This window comes from Leptonychotes weddellii, chromosome 6 (genome assembly GCF_054177405.1).
Source record: "Leptonychotes weddellii isolate Sample4059 chromosome 6, ASM5417740v2, whole genome shotgun sequence".
Taxonomy (NCBI): Eukaryota; Metazoa; Chordata; class Mammalia; order Carnivora; family Phocidae; genus Leptonychotes; species Leptonychotes weddellii.
In genome coordinates this window covers 30,487,275-30,507,421 of record NC_138374.1, presented here as the reverse complement: position 1 = coordinate 30,507,421, position 20,147 = coordinate 30,487,275, and the positions used below count along the sequence as shown (strand labels likewise).

General features: G+C 49.7%; 1 protein-coding gene across 1 annotated transcript; it reads right to left on the bottom strand.

Moving 5' to 3' along the window:
- Positions 1 to 1,028: 1,028 nt before the first annotated feature.
- FFAR4 (free fatty acid receptor 4) lies at positions 1,029 to 19,546 on the bottom strand. The gene is made up of 3 exons (XM_081823810.1): positions 18,919 to 19,546; positions 10,240 to 10,368; positions 1,029 to 1,706 (listed from the first exon to the last, which is right to left on the bottom strand). The coding sequence occupies exons 1-3, from the start codon at positions 19,483 to 19,485 to the stop codon at positions 1,317 to 1,319; spliced, it is 1,086 nt and encodes a 361-aa protein (XP_081679936.1). The 5' UTR covers positions 19,486 to 19,546; the 3' UTR covers positions 1,029 to 1,316.
- Positions 19,547 to 20,147: the final 601 nt, after the last annotated feature.

Sequence of the window (20,147 nt, the reverse complement as noted above, 5' to 3'; positions counted from 1 at the left end):
AGATCCTTTCTCACAACACCCCCACTGAGGCCACCCAGCTCTCACTTCCCTCTTGTTCTACTTCAGCAGCCGCCTAACTGGTCTTGTTTTTATTCCTGCTCCTCAAAGTCCATTCCCTGCACATCAGCCAGGATCATATTTAAAGACAGATATTAGGTCATATCAGACTCTAATTGCAAACCTCCAATGGTTGCCGACTGAACAGAATAAACTCCTTATGTGGCCTCCCAGACCCTACACAGTCCAGCCTTCTACCTTCTCTGGTTTTAATCAGTGGGCTCCAGCAGGTCACCCATCTGTCCTGGCATCAGGGACAGTTTGTAGCATAGAGGAAGCTCAGTCAATAGTTTGCTTCACCTACACCAAATTTTTTTCTGTCCCACAAGTATACCAACCCCTTTGTACCAGGACCAGTGTCTGCAAGGTCTGCAAAGCCCTGCTCCCCTGGATTCAGATGGTTGGCTCTTTCTTGTGGTTCACCTTTTGGCCCAAATATCACCCCCCAGAAAGGTCTTCCTAGACCCCTCTCTACCCCATCCAAATTGCCATCACTGTCCTATTTTCTTCGTGATGTTACTCCACTCTCTACTGACTTCTATTTATATTATCTACTGACTTCTGTTTAGTGCTTCTCTCCCCTGAATAGAAGGTAAGTAAGCTCCATAAGGATAGGTCCCTCCCTTAAGAAAGACCTGACAGGTGGATTTGTGGAGGGAATCTCTTGTGCTCTCATTTTCGATGTTTTGAATCATCCTATCTCCTCTCTGATTGCATGACATGGCTTCTCCTAAAGGGGTCCATGGCATTTCTTATAAGTGAAAAACTAAAGTCGGCTTTAATTATTCCTTGGAAGTTCCTCAAGTGCTCTTGACATTAGTGAACGGTCTTAAGGCCTTGCAAGTCTGGTGGGAGGAGGGGAGGGATACCTAGAGCGGCTGTGACCCTTCAAGGAGAAATCTGGGTCCTGGATCATTTCCAAGAATCATTCCAGAAACCAGCACGGTGTGCTTTACATATAAGAAATGTGATTGCTGAACAGTTATAAATAAAAATTTATTCAACTCAATCATATTACAAACAAACTGAAAAAAAGTTCATATTTAAAAGGAGCCCATAGCAAAACATTTTATAAAGGGTAAAACTGTTATACTGAATGATCACCCCTTAATTGACTGGTGCTATAAATGTATATTTGCATAGGTTATATTTTGTTAAAGCAGGCTACACTGATGTGATGGTCCTGGAAATTCACTACCTTTGAAAACATATCATGGCCTTCCAGAGGGTGATAAACTCTGCCTATAGAGAAAATTTAATTAGTTGGAAATAATAGACAGATCATTTCTTCTGACAGACGTATCTGTAAACATGGCTCCCTTTTCCGGGTAGAAGAAGCAGCGAAAAATTCTCCTCCATTCATTCCTAAACAGTGACATATTATAGAGAATGGGGTTCAGGGCTGAGTTGGCAAACGTGAAGGCCACCACCCAGAAGAAGAGGGATGGCCAGATGACCAGATCTTGCTTGAAGTTCTGGATCAAGATGAGGAGGATGGTGATGATGATGGGGCTCCACATAATGAAGAAGGAGATCATGAGCAGGAAGAGGGTCCGGAAGAGCCGGAAGTCCTGCTGGGACACGCGGATATGGTGGTTCTCTGAGTAAGCCAGGTTCACCGTGAGCCTTTTCCTTGACGCCTTCGTGATCTGCAGGAACACCAAACAGAGCCAGACCATGATTTACTGCAAGATGTTGGGGGGTTTTGACTTAGGAGGAGCAAAGCATCCAGCATTGGAATCTGCCATCCCTGCTGCCCTGGGACAATTTGGCTTTGGAACTTTGTGTGGAGAGCACCCGTCTCAGCGGCCTGCACTCAGGACGCTCTGGGGAAATGGGGCACCTGGCTGACCCCCACCCCCAGGAAGAAGGCAGAAAATCATCCATATTGTAAATAGAGTTGATGCAGAGAAGTGAAAAGGCTGAATTGGATGGTCTAGAAGAGAAATACGTGAACAGAAGTGCACTGCTACAGTCTGAAGGCGTCCCCCCACATTCCTATGGTGGAACGTTACGGCCTTCCCAGGGCTGTGACACTGGGAGGCGGGGCCCTCGGAACGTGATCAGGTTCTGGGCACCAAGCCCTCATGATCAGTGCCATTAGGCGAGAGTCCCGGGACAGCTCCCTCAGCCCTTGCACCGTGTGAAGGCAGTGAGGAGTCGGCAGTGTGCAGCCTGGAGGGCGGCTCCCTCGTCTTCAACTTCCAGCCTCCAGAACTATGGCAGATATACTTCTGTTGTTTACAAGCCACCCAATCTGTGTGGGTTTTTTTTTTTAATTCAGCCTTTTATTTATTTTTAAAAGATTTTATTTATTTATTTGTCAGAGAGAGAGTGCACACAAGCAGAGGGAGAAGCAGACTGCCCACTGAGCAGGGAGCCGGACATGGGGCTCGATCCCAGGACCCTGGGACCATGACCTGAGCCGAAGGCAGCCGCTTAACCAGCTGGGCCACCCAGGCGCCCCCAGTCTGTGGTATTTTGTGATGGCAGCCCAAACAGACTAAGACACACATCTTCCTTAGTATTTCTTTCTTTCTTTTTTTTTTTTTTTGAAAGAGGTAAGTAACTAATTGTATAAAAGCAGTATGTGTTCAAGGTACAAACTCAAACAATATGATACCGAAGCAGATCAAATTAAAAATATAAGGCCTGTGGCCTCCTGTACCCTCCATTTCCACTCCCGGGAAGAGACCGGTGGCCAGGGTCCTGTAGGTCTTTCTGGGAATGCTCTGCTATCACACACAGGCCTGGCCATGGGAACACAGATGTCTGCACTCTGCTTTGCACACACTTGGGACCATGCCACACACCTCATTCTTAACCCTTCTTCTCTTTCGCTTAGCAGTTTATGTTGGTGCTCATTGCATATCAGCCCAAAGAGAAGGCACCTCATTCTTGTTACTGTGTCAGTGGTTGCAGAGGTTCTAGAGTGTGGCTGTTCCAGAATTTATCTGGGCCCCTATTGATGGGTATTTTATTTATTTCACCTTTTTTAAGGGGGAGGGGTACTGGTTCAAGTGGCAGCACACACACTAGTCTGTTGCCCCTCCCCTCCAGGTTGTTGGGTGGCAGAGAGGGCAGTGGGAGATGGCACGAGGGTGTGGCCAGTCTGGGCGGAAAGGGAGCACTGAACTCCCACATTTGGTTCCTTTCCTTCATAGGAGCAACTGACCTGGATCCTAGTCTTGCCACGGGCCCCTGAGGTGAGGTCAGTAGAAGGTGGCGGAGACTGGAAGCTGCTCATTTGCTAGGACAGCTGTAGCCAGGAGTCAGCCTGAAAACGAAGCTGCTCTGGGAAGGGCCCACGATGCCTGGAGTGTGGGCCATTTGGGAATGATCCCCTGATCAGTGGGCTCTGTTGGCCCCACCGCTGGCTACATGGAGATCAGACACCATTCATACAGAGGGGGACAGTCCCCTCACAAGGGTGGGCACATAGGGAGATTTCAACAGCAGCCTCATCATTTCTGCTGTCCACGTTACCCTGCCAAGAAGCCTAGAGTCCCTCATACAGTGTCTTAGACATATTTTTTGAGTGATGTGGATGTACATTCCTATTTATTGAGCACTTACTACGTGCCAGGCCCTGTACATATCACTTGCTTATCTCTTTACATTCTCCCAACACTTCTGTGACAGATGTACTTTGATCATCCCCATTTTACAGATGAGAAAACTGAGGCTCAAAGAGGTTGAAGAACTTGCCCAACAGTGCCCAGCGAAGCAGTCACAAAACTGGGTTTCAAACCTGGGCAGTCTGACTCCAGCCCATGCTCTCAATCTTAAACTAGTTCCTTCCTACCCTCTACAATTTCTGCCAATGGAAATCCTTCTGCCTGACCTATGACCCCAAGTTCTAGTGCCAGCCACACCAAGAAGGCTTTCTGGTTCCTCTCCCAAGTGGCATCCCGCCATGCTTTGTTTCTGGCACTCACGTGGCCCTTGCCACGTGCCCTGTGCCATGTGGTCGCTGCTGACGCGTCGTGGCTACCTCTGACCACCCGCAGACTGCAGGCTCCCTAGGGACTGGGCAGCCTTGTGGCTTCTGTGGCCTGGGGCTCTAGCAAGTGCCTGACGGTGACTGGGAGCAGATAGAGAAACGGGCTGACTCACAGTCCGAGTGGGTAAGTGGTTGGGTCTGTTTTTAGCACTGACTGATGCTACGATTTCCTCTGCCCATGATTCCCACTACTTTCAGGGAGTGCGAAAAAATGGGCTCCTTATAATCCAGTGTGGCTCCTTGTTGCTCCCCTCCCCTTGTTAGATGATGAGACGAGTTAACTTCTACCCGGGCTTCAAAATGTCTCTGTCATTGCGCAGAATGCTTCGTGTGTTTTAGGAGAAATTCAATGCTCGACCAACTTGAGGGTTAACCTTAATCCTTAAAACAGGCCTATGGGGTAGGTCCTGTCATTGCCCCATTTTGGGGACAAGAGATGGAGGCTCTGAGAGGTGAGGTAACTTGCTCAGGGCTCATGGTCAAGGGCGGGGGGGAAGCACACCTCAGGGGGAGGCGTCTGAGCTCTTCACTGTGGGGCTACGAGGAGAGAGGACGGTGCACCCAGGCGTGTGGTCCGTGGCCACCCTGTCAGAATGACCAGGCAAGTGCCTGGGCCCACCCTCAGATACTCACTTTTGTGGGTCCGAGCGGGCCCAGAAAACTGAACTTCTCACAAACTCCCCGGTGATCCTTGCTGACTAAAATATGGGGACCACTAATTTAGGCCAACGGATCTGGGATTTTCTCCCAGTTCTTTGAAAAGAGTCACTTTGTAAACTGTCCTTTTGAGATGCACTGCCTTCACACCCAGGTGAGTGCCCGAAGGCCCTGAGAGAAACCTCTCTCCACCTCACCCCTCTGCGGCTCTGTGCCTCCACACCATGGTTGCCAAGGGTGGGTGCAGGGAGAGGCGGGTCCCCACTGACATAGCTCGTGCGCTAGGGGTTGGCTCTCCTCTGGGGGCTGCTTGGTCAATCAGCAACCTCCAGATTAGAATCTTCAGACAATAGACTCCATCCTTCCAGAGGGCCCACCTCCCTCTCCATCACCAGCAAGCAGGCCCCAAAGCTGGGGAAGGGCCAGACGCGGAGAAGGGGTTGCATGTTCACTACCTAACACCTTCATGGTTAGCTAAAATGGAGCTCATTTCTCAGGTGAGCGCTGAGATAGGGGAGGGTTTTCCAACCTGAAGCTAGACACTCACTCTCTCATTCGGCAAACATTTACTGAGCCCCTACCAGGTGCCACATACTCTTACAAGTGCTGGCTAGTCAGCAAGAAAGAAGGGAGCCCTGCCCACCCTGCTTTCCATGGAGACCGAGGATGGGGAACGAGAAATGTAAACCAAGCCCCAACAGCCAGCAGGGACAGCCGCACTGAAGGCACTTGGGAGTGAGTGGGAGACTCTTACCCTGGGAAGGTACTGATTGGAAAAAGCCACTGAAGATGTATAGCATGCTTGAGTCAGGAGGGAAGGGGAAGGAGGGAAGGCAGAACGGTGGGTAAGGCCACCGGCCTGAGCTCGCGGAGCAGCTCTGGAAGCAAAGAGCCCAGCTGAGGCCTGCTCTCGGTCCTTGAGTACGCAGGGCAGAAGCAGCGCCCGGGCCAGGGACGTTAGAGCAGCGTTCCCCAAAGGAGACCCATGGAGCACCAGTGCAGAGAGATGCTCTGTGGGGGGAAAAGGGGGGTCTGAGGTCAGATTTAGCAACGCTGCCTCTCTTCCTGTGCTGGAGACTCGCAAAGTACATTCGTGTAATGAAGCCTCTCGCAAGTCCTGCAGTAAGAGACCCACCTGACACTGATTCATCAGCATTTCCTGAACTCATGGGATCAGGGACACCCTTTTCTAACATCTAACAGCCCATGGAGTTCTAGAGAGTGCTTTAGGGGAAATGCCGCTTTAGAGCAATCAAAGATCAGGGTGACTTTAAGAAGGCACTTCTCAGGCCCATACATGGAAATTGAGTCAGAGGGAAAGGGGTGGCAAGTGGAGTTTTGTGTCTTCAGGCTTCAGATGGTTTGCTAGTTGTGTCTCTATGAAAATAGCTGATAACACTGATGTTCATTTTATAGAGTTATGCTCTTGACAGAAGAATCTCAGCTGAAAAGCTGATCCAGTGTGTCTGAGTTATGAGTATCTTCGGAGGGAGAGAGACACAAGTTATGAGGGCCTGTGCAGACGCTCCATCCACCTGGCAGCTTACCTGCTTCCAAGTTACCCACCGGGCAAACCCACAGGTCCAAAGTGAGGACAAACATCACAGTCCTCCCGGGAAATGGGCAATAGTAAGTTTGGCTAGTGGGGTGGAAAGTAAATTTTTTTAAGTCTTATATTTGCATTAGCATGATTTTCAATATCACAATGCTAGATCTCTTTCCAATTAAAGTCTAGCAGCCACGGCGCCTGGGTGGCTCAGTCGTTGAGCGTCTGCCTTCAGCTCAGGTCATGATCCCAGGTTCCTGGGATCGAGCCCCGCATCGGGTTCCCTGCTCTGCAGGGAGCCTGCTTCTCCCTCTCCCCCTCCCCCTGCTTGTGTTCCCTCTCTCACTGTGTCTCTCTCTGTCAAATAAATAAATAAAATCTTTTAAAAAAAAAAAGTCTAGCAGCCTGTTCGAAATTTTATCATATCTGCATTCTCATTTTATTGTGTTAAGCAATCCACTGAGGCCTATCTAGCTCCAGACAAAACTGAGGCCCACAGTAGTTAAATGACTTGCCTAAGGTCACAAAGTAATAAAGCTTGGACTAGAATCTGGGTCTTAGGACTTTTTGTTCAGTGATCTTGTTCAGTGATTTTCCCGCCCAAAAGGAGAAGGTACTGTAGGCCCTTTCAATGTGAGCCAAGGTTTGCGTCTTACTCATTCAGGGTTTACTGAGTATCTACAATGAATAAGCCAGGCTCTGTGCTAGGCATGGAGCTAAAGCAGGAAACAAAACAAAGTCTCGGCCCTCATGGAGCTTGCATTCTAGTGAGCAAACAGATGCTTTACAAATAAATCCACATAAATGGAACATGACAGGGGTTGTAAGTGCACTGAAGAGAAATAAATCAGGGTAATAGGGACTAGAGAATGATGAGGAGGGTCTCCGGGGAAGAGCCTTTTGAGCAGAGACCTTATGGAATGGGAGAGTGGCCCGCACAGAAATTGGGGGAATAGAGATCCACAAGAGGAAATCACAGGTGCAAAGGCCCTGAGGCAGCTGTGTGTTGGCATGTGTGAGGAACAGCCCCACAGCCAATGTGGCCATAAGAGAAGGTGAGAAGATGAGGTTAGAGGGCAGCCAGATCACACGGGGTCTTAAGGTGAGGGCTTTGAGTTTTGCTCAACGTGTGAGGGAATCGATGGGTTCTAACTGATATCTTTGAGTCACTACTCAGAGCATTGTTTCATAACTGTGAGTCATGATCCATATTCTGTCTCATCCAGGAGCCGTCCTGGGGTCTGTGATGGGAAGAACTGAAGGCTGGCCATGGATCTGGAAAGTGATGACCTGCAGTTTAGAGGCAGATGAATACCAGGACACCTCCCCCAAATCATCAGGGCCCTTGGGGGCTCCTGGAATGTTTCTGCGTGGGCCCTGGCCTGACAGAAAGATGGAAGATGGTGGGATAAGTCAATCCTCCCTCAGAAGGTGGCTGAGAAGTCTGAGGTGAAGTACATAGGGGCAGACCCGAGCCCTGGCGGCCTCTAGGGAACTCGGGAGTGCGACTGCCCCTGGAGGAGCCCCGCTCCAGCCAGCGAGGCCTGCTCTAGCATCAGTTCCTGGTTCCTCATTCTTGCCATGCTCCAAATCTGCGCCCTGCGGTTTATTCAAAATCTCAACGGTAGCTTTCCCCAGCATGCTCTGAGAGAAGGGTCAGAGGGGCTGCCTTGCCTAACACGTAACAACAGAAGTGGTTTACTCATCCCCTGCTATGGGCAGGGAGTATCTCTGACCTGTCTCCCAACAATCCTACGCCATCCGAGCATCACCATTCCGCAGATGAGGGAGCTGAGGTTCAGAGAAAGTCAGTATCTTGCCAAAGGCCACACAGCAAGGACTCAAAAACTGGGTTATTAAAAGAGCCCTTTCTTGTCTCCGTGTCTGCCTTTCACGGCCCTTTGCTCTTCTCTCTCCTTCCCCTCATTCACTTCCTACATCTGCGCAACACTCAACAGTCTGCCGCGGGTTAAAGCTCCTTCTGGATCAAGAATGTGGCCTGCTCACTCTTGACCAATCTCCACTCCCCGCCAACACATCGCATAGAGCAGCTTCTTAACAAATGTCTGAGGAATTAAGGTGTTGGGACCCTGGGGCCAGACTGCCCGAGTGTAAATCCTGATCCTGCTGCTTATGCGCTCTGTGATCTTGGGCAAGTTACTTAGCCTCTCTGTGCATTGGTTTTCTCATCTGTAATTCTTAATAGGATTAAATGAATTCGTTCCTGACACATTGTAAATACTACATAAATATTTGTTAAATAATTTTTAAAGAATTCATTCTAAATTCATCTTCCTTTTTCCCTTACTCCCTTTCTTTTAAGGTAATAACAGCTAATACTGATATAGCATTTACACATGCCAGCCCCTCACTGCAAGCATGTTACAGACCTTAACTCCAGGCCTGACACTGCCTCATGAAAAAGCCCCAGGCTGGGTGTCACTTATGGGTCACAAGGCAACTGGTGGGGAAGAGTCTAGAGAAGAGCATGGCAGGCCATCTCCCACAGGACCCAGGATTAGCAGAACCAGATGGAGGTTGGCCTGGTTTTGGGTTCCGAGCCTCTAAGAAGTTTACAGATCCTCAGCTACGAAGAAAGGGCCATAAAAGTGGCTGGATAGCAAGCAGGACCTACAGAGCCCCACTTCAATAAGTTCGTTTGCCAGATGACCTGTAATATGCAATAAAAACCAAGATTCAACAACTATAAACCTCCAAGAGGACTTCTTGCATTAAACCTTCTGAGATAAGCATGAACACACGCCATCTGCCTGTGCCCATGTGAATGGGCTGCGTCAAGAGGCAGGAGCCTCGGCTGGGCGTCTGCCTTCGGCTCAGGTCATGATCCCGGGGTCCTGGGATCGAGCCCCACATCGGGCTCCCTGCTCGGCGGGGAGCCTGCTTCTCCCTCTCCCACTTCCCCTACCTTGTGTTCCTGCTCTCGCTGTGTCTCTCTCTGTCAAATAAATAAATAAAATCTTTAAAAAAAAAAAAGAGGCAGGAGCCAGGTTGGCAAGGTCCTTCCCATTGTCCCTGTACATATTCACTTCGAAGGTAGCGATCACTTCCTTGTTCAGCGCACTTTTGAAAAGCACCTTCTCTGGGAGTGTGGGGTAGCAATGGGACAGTCACAGGAAGGGGCCCTGGTAATGTTCTGTTTCTCGTTTTGTTTCTGGGAGCTGCTTCTAGGAGTGTGGTCACTTTGTGAGCCGGGTATGCTTTTCTGGATGTATATTATACTTCAGTGAAAAGTTTTTAGACGTGTCCATTCTCCCTCACTATATTTGTATAGTGTTGTATAGAGTCTCCCTCACTGTTTGTAATGGGTAACAATGGACTCAACCCAAAAGTCCATAAAATAAATTATGTCACATCCGTAGTATGGAAGACCATGAAGCCATTAAAAAAATGAGGCAGAGATATAAAAACAAATATGGAAAGATACTGCAATCTAGTGTTAAGCCAAAAAAGGAAATTACAAATAGTGTTATCTCAAATCTGAAACAAACAAACCAACATTGGGTTGAACCATGATATACGGTTGATATTTGACCATTTTATATGGTTTATCATATATATATGTATATATACACACATATGGCATAAAAGTATGTATATAGGTAAATTTGTAAGAAAATTAACCTCAAAAATGTACTTTGAACTGTTAACAGTGGGAGTAGATGTTTGATTTCTGTGTTATACATTTCTACATGTCTTTAATTTTTTATAATGAGCTTTGTATTGCTTTAGTGATCAGCAAAATAATAAAAATAATGATAACAGTCATAAAGATATAACTTTTTTTTTTTTAAATACCAAACTCTTGCCCCTCAATGTTGCAGAAGGGTGGACCTGGGCAGGGAGCCAGGACTGGACTGGCGTGAACCCTAAGGTAACTTCCAACCTGGAGGCTGATTCCATCTGAAACATCCCTAGCCCAAGTGGAGTTCAGCTGTGGCACTTGAAGCACACATACCTGTAAAATTTTGGAGTAGCTGATCACAATGAGCAATCCTGGCACCAAGAAGTTCAAAGTAGCAAATGACACATCCCAGGAGATTTCTCCGGTAATGCTGGGCCAAACCAGTGTGCAAATCAGAATTTCCTAGTTACAAGAAGGAAGAGAACGTCATTTCCATGGTGGCTTCTTATTTGACTTTAGCTCAGTCCCAGTAGGAGGGTGCCCCAAACTGTTACACTGGGGTGTTACCACGACGCAACTAGGATGACAAGGAAGCTCAGCATCTCTTCCCCTGCCCAGGCAAACACACCTATGAATCATTTCTCTCTGACCCTCAGAATAACCACAACTATTATGCCCATTCTCCAGGAGATGCAACTGGGTCTCAGGGTCACATGCTGGTAACAGCTCGAGTTAGTTCCCGGGCATGACTTCAGGCCCAGTGTTCTTCCCACTTCCTTAGATTGAGCTGCCAAGAGCCCTGGAGCCTTCTCTGCCAAGTCCCTCATTTTACAGATGACAACCCTAGATTGGAAGTGACATGCTGCACACAAGCCTATACAAACAGGCGCGAGGTTGCAATGCAGTCACCCTGGGACCACTGAAGACACCAGAAACGATGTTAAGGCACTAAGGGTTCATTTGGGGGACGTGCAAATGTCTAAAATGCGTCAAGCTGCATCAAAGAAAGCCGCAGCTTGCCCCAAGACAATCCTGGGGCCCAGACTTGGAAGCTCTCTCCTCACGTGTCTCTCCTTGCAGAGGGTCACACGACAGCCCCACATAAGATGGAAAACCACTGGCATGGGGCGGAAAGGCCTGGTTTGTGACCTTGCTGTTGTCAGTATGTTGTGCTGAATTCGAGCATTTGACGCTAATTACCAACCTCGAAGCGTGTGGGGACATTATTACATAGTTACTAGGAGCTGCCGCAACAATTTCCTCCAAAGAATAAATAGGTCAATGAAAAGAGATCTGTCTGTCTGTCTCTCCTCCCAAACACAAATTTCCCGTGCCTGCTTGACTATAGGAGCAAACTATTTGGAAACCAAGTTGCCCTAAACACTTCTGAACACATAGAGCAGACTTTCAAGAGCACATTCTGTGTAAAAAGAGCACATTGTTGACGTTTGATGGACAAGGCATCTTAACGAATTGTAGTAGTAGGATTTATAGCATCATTCATTCATTTGGCCAATATGTGTTGAATGCTACACTAAGCAAGGGCAAAGAACTTTTATCACATATATCATAATTGGGTGCTCAAACTCAAAATGCAAACAAATAGGCACTTCTTTTCCTATTCAGTATTAACAGAAAATACTCACTGAGCATTTATTCTAAGCCAGGAAGCACTTTACATACATTATCTCCTTGAATGTTCACAACAACCATATTGAAATGCATATTATTATTTTTCCGATTACACAGAGGAGAAAAGTAAGGTTTGGAAACATCTTCTTAAAACAAGAGTCTAAGACACTAAAAGTATAGTTCTTTTTAATCATATAATATCTTCTCCAGAGAGCTAAGTGGTTATAAAAGAAATCCAGGGACCTACCAAGAAAACTCTTAAGGCAAGTCGAGCAGGGAAGAATGCTTTAATGGTATTTATACCTTGAAAGGGGGGTGAGAATGTTGCTTCCTTTTCCTGTCTCGTTTAGATGGCTCACAAATGTACTAGTCATTCCAAAAACTTGTCCCTCGATCCCCATCCCCACCATCCACACCCAAGGGGACAAAGTGCATTCGATCTTTCTACATTGTGGTGACTGGAAAGAAATGTGTGTCCTTCAAGGATCTTCTGAGTATTGGCAGTGTGATGATTATTTTGAGATGATCTCTGCCCACCATGCCCTCAGCCTACTACACCGGTGGGCAACACGGACCAGCAAATATGATGGAGCAGCGATCAGAAAAGATGATTCCAGCCCTGAATGTGCCTTGGTCTCTGATTCCTATACTTGAGATAGGAAAAGGTACCGGGAGGGCAGAAAAACAGGCCCCAGAACTGTTTCTTAAAACCCCCAAAGGCCCCCACCTCTTTCTAAAAGCTTCTCCAGAATGTCTGCCAAAATCTCTCCAGGCTTAACATGATTTTGTAGAATGTATAACAATAGAGCCAGGTGTTCTCCCTTCGATAGGAACAAAGAAGTAGATCCCCAAACACTCTGCCTGTATCAGTCCCGTGATGCTGAAGAAAATGCGTAGGTGTGAACGAACAGATATACACCTGTGTACACATGCCCACCCACCCTGACACACATATGCGTAGACAAAAGGTTGCAGGGTACATTCCAGAAAATTAAGTGTCTGTTTCTAGATGGGACTCAAGTTATTTTTGTTCTTTTGGCTTATCTGAATTTTCTAGAATTCCTATATTATTTTATAAGAGCAAAAAAAATGGCGATAAAAGTCCATTTTTAAAAGAAATGAACATCAAACATGAAACACAGATTACCATGCTAGTTTAGCAAACCTAACCAGCTATTTTTTTTTTCAACAAAAACAAGGAACTCATCCAGGAAGTTCCCCCAGTTTCATGACTCTGATGAAGACGCTCCTTTACCTTCTGATTTCTGGCGCTCGCTCTAAGCACGGAGTGTGATAAGGAAGTAAGATAAGAACTTTGCACAGCACCCCCAGGCATGACCGAAGTGACGGTGCAACTGGCCTGTGTGGACCGAATGACGGATTTATATGCTCTTTAGAAAGCTTTATATGGTATCCTTGGTGAAGTGCAGTGTTTATTCTCATTTAAAAATCTAACAACAGGCACCAGGCGCACAGTCAGAGAGCTGGCCTGGTATTACAATTGTGTTTTTGTGGGAAAATCTGTCTGACTTATATTATTTTGATTCTAGGTATTCTCTCCCGGGCTGTGACTTAGGAGGGAGCGTGGTAGTAAGTCGGCTCTGGAAGGTGGGAGACGTGAATTTTATAATATTCCCTCTACTTTTTCTGCACATTTGAAATGTTTCCTGATTTTAAAAAGGAAACTTGAAAACCCAGAGGGCTAGCTCTGCTTTGTTACTGAGCTACAGAAGCAGAGCTGGCCAAGTCAGCGACTGTTCTTTAATTGCTTTGTTCAACCACCTGCTGACTCGAGCCCTGGTGGCTGCATCACCGTAGGCCACAGTGAGGATGGGCAAGGCGAGGCCCCTGCCCTCAAGGGGGCTCTGATGTGCTCAGGGAGAGAGAGAAGCGCTAAGAAGCTTCAATACAGGGCAGCGAGCTGCAGTGCCCAGAGCTACTGGGGACAGGCGAGCGCAGTCCCAGAGGAGAGCGGCATCCTGGGGGTGGGGGGGAGGGCTGAGTCCACTGTGCCTGGAGGGATGGGGCTTCAGTCAGGAGAATGGGGAGGCTGGAGCTCAGTGTCGGGACCAGAAGGGATGAAGGCAGGAGGCCACGTACAAGGGTGTTAAGTGTGGTTAAGTGTGACTTGTACCCCCATCCCAACCTCTACCTCTCCTGGGCAATCTCATCCATTTCCATGGTTTCTTTTCCAAGACACCGATGCTTTCTCCAGCCCTGTCTTCTCCTGAACCCCAGACTGGCCCCTGTGCCCTGAGGACATCTCTGAAGGCTGCCTCACAGGCATGTCAGGCTCCGATGTCCCACCCCAGAAGGCTGCACCTCCTGCCATCCCTGACTCAGGGCATGGAGTCGCCATTCCCTACGCTGCCAGCAACCAGAGTATGGGCTTTCTGCCGTCTCCCTCCTCCCTCCCCACTCAGAGGGAAACATTAGGCTCTGCCTTAATAGCTATCCAACCCCCCCCATCCCCGTATCTCAGTCTCGCTGGCTCACCCATCCCAGGCCACACCATCTCTCACCTCGTAAGTCCAAACTCCCTCCATGGGCACACCTGGCCCTTCTCCAGCTGGCCCCTGCCACTCCTTCCAGCACCATGTCTTGCCAACACATGGGCTATTTCCTCTGCCTGTAATGTCCCTCCAGTTCCCCACATCCATGTCTGGCTAACTGCCTTTCATCTTCACCCACAGTTGAGATACCACTCATTCTCTTCTGAGAAGACTCCCCTGTGGATGGGGGCATCTATCCATAGACACTGCTCAATGCGGACCCTTCTCCACCCTGGTTGACTTATTTGCAAATGCCACCTGATTCCAGCTATTTCTTGTCAACTCCTCTAGTGATGCTTCTCCGAGTAGCCCTGAGGGTCCCTTTGTAAACCATTCTCCCTCTTCCACCTCTTCAAACAAAATGAAAGACTTCGAGAGCACTTTAAGGAAGTGGGAATTCTAGTGGATATCCCCTTGTCTACCAGCTTCCCAACAGAAGAGAAAGAACATATCAAGGCAAGAGATGCACTTATATCTTAAAGGTATCCTCTAATAGTAACAGAGGCCGGCCAACTGTGTTTATCGCCTCAGTCAATTCACACTCAACGGAGACACGACGGCCTTCCGGCCTGCTATGAGATTGGGGCAGGCAGAGCAGTAAGACAGAGGGCTCCTAAGGAAGTGTGAACTCGCGGGAAAAGGCGCGGGGAGAAGCACAGACCACGGCTAAATTCTGGTTCCATCCCTTGTCTGCTCTGTGACTTTAGCATTTCCCCCTTTGGAAAATGAACATACGAACACCTATTTGTAGGGTTTCTGCGAGAACCAAACTGGGCCAGGGTCTGAGACCATCTGCATTGTCAATACGTGCACCTCCTTGATCAGGACGCCGTCGTGGTCATGTGACTCGTGGTGAGGGCAGTGGGGCGAGGGGGGCGGGTGCTCGGTAAATGTTTGTGCAATGAATAGGCAGCACATTCTGGCCGGGGTGGACAGTCCCCCCAACCTGCCGAAGGGGGTCAGTGCCTGCCAGAGCCACAGCACACACAGGCAGGAATCCTGTTGGAACAGGCTGAGTGGACCTGGCTGAGATGTCTCTGTTGCTAGAATGTGCCCACCCTCTTAAAATGGCAGTCTATTGGGGCGCTTGGGTGGCTCAGTTGTTAAGCATCTGCCTTCGGCTCAGGTCACGATCTCAGGGTCCTGGGATCGAGCCCCACATGGGGCTCCCTGCTCAGCGGGAAGCCTGCTTCTCCCTCTCCCACTCCCCCTGCCTGTGTTCCCTCTCTCGCTGTGTCTCTCTCTGTCAAATTAATAAAATCTTTAAACAAAAAATATGGCAGTCTATTGTTTTACAGCAATCAGAAGAATTACACTATTTAAAGAATGTTTGAAATATTTATAACCAAAGATAAGGAAACTAATAATAGCTGGCAATTCCTGAGTGCTTAACTGTGTATGTACCAGGTGTTGGCTCGCTCACTGAACACTAGTCCCCATGGCAATCCTGTAAGGCTCTACTCACATCATGCCAGTTCTACAAATGAGGAAAGGAAGGTATAGAGGTGGGGACCCCTCGCCTCTGTCACACAGCCCCTAAATGACAGAGATGGGATTCAGACTCGGAACACTGGGCTCCAGAGCCCACACTCCGAATAACAAATTATCTATCATTCTTAGCGTGTCTATCATTTCATCCTCCCCTCAGAGAAGTTTGAGGGAGGCTGGTCACCCTGGACTGCGGGGCACCCACTGCCCAAATGGACAAAGGTACTCATGTTGCTGTTCTGGGGAACTGGGGGGCACTCGGATTGGCAGAAAGCTCTGAGAGGCGCTGTTGCCCTGGCTAGCCCTCCTCAAGAGGAGGTGGCCAGTGTGTGCTTGGGGTTAGTGAGTTCCCTCAGCCGGTGGTTTGGGTAGGAAAGTGTCCCCCATCCAAAACCTCCATATTTAGTGTCCAAGTAGGAAGGGGCGGGCAGAATCTACAGACAGGAAGCTGGGAACAGAGGATTAAGAAAATAAGCTTTTGCTAATTTTAAATGTGAGACTCCGTTCCGTCTAGCCTAGATCCTTTGCTGTCTCTTTTTTTAAATGGCCACACTCTTTTTTTTCCCCCGTTTCTCATTCTTGCAACTTATTTCTTCCATCCCTGAGCCTCAGTTTGCTCACCTATAAAATGAGTTGTTTCCTAAATGCTCAGGTCACAGCCCTTGAGGAACAGGGGAGTTTTTCTGTTCCTTGGCTTGTTGGCAGGTGCACGTGGTGGGGAAAAGAAAAAGAGGATGGGGAGTTCAAAAGGACCATCTGTTTTTTTTTCTATTACAAGCTCCCTTGCCCTCCCTCTCCTAATTTCAGGGAGGAGGGCTCCTGCGACCAACTCACCTAGCCCTCAACCTTCTGAGGTGCTCTCCCAGTGGCTTTGCCCAATCCCTCTCCAAAGGCTCTATGACCAAGGAGGTGTTTCTGCGTTTATAAAGGAGAGGTCTGCATGCCCACCCCAAGGGAAACTGAGGGAAAGCCACCACAACACAAGTCTCCATGGAAGCCCCTCACAGTTCAGCTCTGGTCATCCCGGAAGTGCTTTCGAAGGCTCCGACCACACAGACACCCTACCAGAGGTAAAATACACAGTGACAAAACAGGGAAGCTCCCCCATCTGAGAGAAGGCCTTCTTGCTCAAACAACCACCTGTGTCCATGTAAGCAAGCAGTTTTAGTCTGGGAAGAGACAAGAGCCTCACTTTTTTTTAGCGTTATTTGCCAATTAAGTCTAAATGTACCTAAAACAGTTGTAAAAGGGAAGGGCACAAGGTACATGTCTGGGAACATAAGATACCCTGAAGATATAGTCTATTTGATCTTTAATTTCCTGACTGTCATTGTTTTCTGTAAGAAAAAAAAAAAACAGGGAAAAGTCCCTCAAGGTCTGTGAAAAATACAGAAACACTGTTATTCTGTGAGAGAATAACTTAAAAAAAATCAAAAGGCCAATGGCAAAACCTAGCCTCCAGCTGATCCAACCGGTCTGGGGTGAGGCCTGGTCTTTCACTTATTTTAGAATCATCTAAGTGACCCACTTTGATTCTCCAGTACATCTGGGCTGAGGAGGACAGGCCTGCCCACTAGGTTAGGGTCCTTGGTCTGCTATGCTGATGGCAGCCCACTAGCTCAGCTGAGCCCAGCCATCCTGGCCCCCACTTGAGGGGGCATGACCACAGGCTTCCATGCTCTTTGATCAAGTGCCACAGGCCTGACATGGTTCCTGTCTATTAGTCATTCAAGGCCTTAAAACAAAACAAAACAATCAAACAAAAACCCCACAATGTTCCATGCAAAAAATAAACTATTAGGAGGTCTGATTTGTGTTAAAAAGAAAAAAAGAGAGAGAGAGAGAGAGACTGCTTACACAGGATGCAGACTTCTCCCCACAAGCCATTAAAAGGCGTGTGTGAGAGACTGGTCTGGGGAGACCCCCAGAGAAACCCACATCTGTGTCCACGCTCCAGAGCACATACCCAGGAGGGCATCCTCTGCTCAGACTGTGTCCATCTCTGTAGCAGGAAGCCTTCCCCCAGGTCACATCTCATTCCCACGCCTTCCTACCTTCTAACTCCCTTCTGGTCACTGGGTAGGCCTCTCTTTGGGACTGTGGTTTGTGACGGTTTTGCTCAGGCCAGAAAACCAGTGAGTTGTAGAGAAAGGGAGGGGGCGGGGGAAAACCAGCTTAGGGCAGACCCTCGGAGAGGCTGAGCCCAGAGCAGGACACCTGCTTTCCTTTATAAAGGGCGTACAGACTTATGTCCTTTCTCTGTCCCTCCCCATGAGGCGCAGAAAACCTAGTACGCTCGGATGGCAACCAGAACCGCTGGCCACTGTCCTCCACCCGGCCGGCCTGCAGGTGCCGCGCCCCGGACTGAATCTCCGCGCACAAACCGCAACAGCGCTGCGGGGCAGCAAACAGGAAGAGACGTGGACCGCGATTCTGCACCGTGATTCTGGACTGCCGAACTGGAGTGGACCCGAGCCAATGTCATGAACTGTCCACAGAACCTTTTTTTTTTTTTTTTAGGTCATGGACCTCCACAAAGATCCTAATGACAGCTCTGAGCATACTGCTCAGAATAAAGCTCATCTGCCAGCGTCCGGAATCTGCCGAACATTCGGGCGCCCAGGATACTCTGAAGCCACCCATCATGCCAGGCTCCCCGGGGAGAGATCCTGTGGTCTAGTCTAATCCTTCCGTCTTGCACTTGGAAAAACTGAGGCCCCGGGAAAGGATCACAACACCCCTAGTGGCAGCATCGGGTCTGGGGTCCCTGGGTCTCCGATGCCCTTTCTCCCTGACTCTACCTTCTGGTTCTCAAAGCAGGACCCTTACCCAGCCCGCGCTGAATCTGCTGAGCACGATCTCGGCTCCTCCTCGCGCTAAGGATGAGATGCCCTGAGCAAGTCATTCCTCTGTGTGCCTCAGCTTCCTCATATGTAAAGTGGATGTGCTAGTAAGAGTCCCGTAGCACCCTGCGAGAAAGCAGATTTCGGTATACACGAATGCGATTAGCCATTCCGGATCCTCGAAGTTCCATCTGGCTGGCTCCTAAACTCCCCGCTATTTCACTAACCTCAATATAAAGAGTGCACTTTGCAAGCGTTTGGGGGACTCCACTTACAAGGTTTTGGAGGGCGTTTACGGGACCTACGTCGCTGCAGTGAAATTTTAGAGCTAAAACTTCAGAGCACCCGGCACAGTGACACGACGATTAAACGCAACAAATCGCCTATTCCTGTTCTGTTGTTTTTGTTACTCATTATCCCAGGTCATCGTTTCCGTGGGATCCCCGCCTGCCAGCCCGCCCCAGACACCTGCCTGGCGCGCACAGCCCGGCGCTCACCTGGTCCCGGCCGGAGGGCCGCTGGGGGACGACGCGGAAGAAGACGCAGAGGGGTAGCGCGGCCAGCGCCGAGTAGCCCCAGATGAGCGCCAGCAGCGCGGCCCTCGCCCGCCGCCCCAGGCCCCGCATGCCCCGCTGCAGGCGAACGATGCACACCATGCGCTCCAGGCTGACGGCCGCCAGGGTGAGGATGGTGACGCTGCCGCTCAAGCTCATCACGTAGAAGAGCAGGTGGCAGGCGACCGGGCCCAGCCGCCAGGCCTCGGTCCATCGCACGGCCAGCACGGGCGGGATGGCGCTGGTGAAGAGCAGGTCTGCGCAGAACAGGTTGAGCACCAGGCAGGCGGTGTTGCCGCGGCGCCGACGGCGCGGCACCAGCACCAAGGCGCACACGTTGCCTAACAGCGACACCGCAAAGATGAGCGCCAGCACGACCGTCTCCACAGCGGTCAGCACCAGCCGGTGGTCGCCCTTGACGTCGGAGAAGAATGGGAAGCGGGTGCGGTTGGCCCGCTCCAGGCTGCGCGGGGACCCTGTGCCCGCCGCCTGCGCGCACTCAGGGGACATGCCGGGCGCCCGGCGGCCCGCAGCCGTCTGCTAGCGCGCTCATCTGGGAGGCGACTGAGCGCCAAGGCGGGGAAAGAGGGAGGGAGGCGGTTGCGACATCTCCCCTCTGGCCCCCTCCCGCCGCAGGAGCGCCGGCGCTGGGCGTTGCGCGCTGAGCCTGGGGCGCGCGGGAACGAGGAAGTGCCAGGCGACACGGCTGCAGACACCCGGGCTAGGCGGCGGCCGGTGCCCGGGCCTCACGCCCTCGGACTCTGGGGGAGCGCCTGAGAGGCCGGGAAAGCCCACCTAGAGAACCCCCTGGAACCCCTGCAGGGCCTCCCCAGCTCCTGTCATCCTCCAGGGGCATCCTGTGTGTGAAACCCCTAATCCATCGATTTAAGTAAAATTGATTTAGGAGTGTCAGAGCTGGGCTTCGGAGATCATTTTGGAGATCTATGTTGTTCAGGCTTATCAGAGAAGCCCTGCGGGTCTGGGGGTAGATTCCAAAGCACTCTGCAATGGGCCCAGACCTTTTTGGGGGAGCGGGGAGAGGGAATCGTTTGTTTTATCATTGCTTAGTAACATGTGACCTTGGCTAGATTATTTTATTTCTCCGTTCCCCAGGGTTTTTTTTCGTCTATAAAATGGGACTAAAATATCTCATTGGGTAATTGTGAGGATCA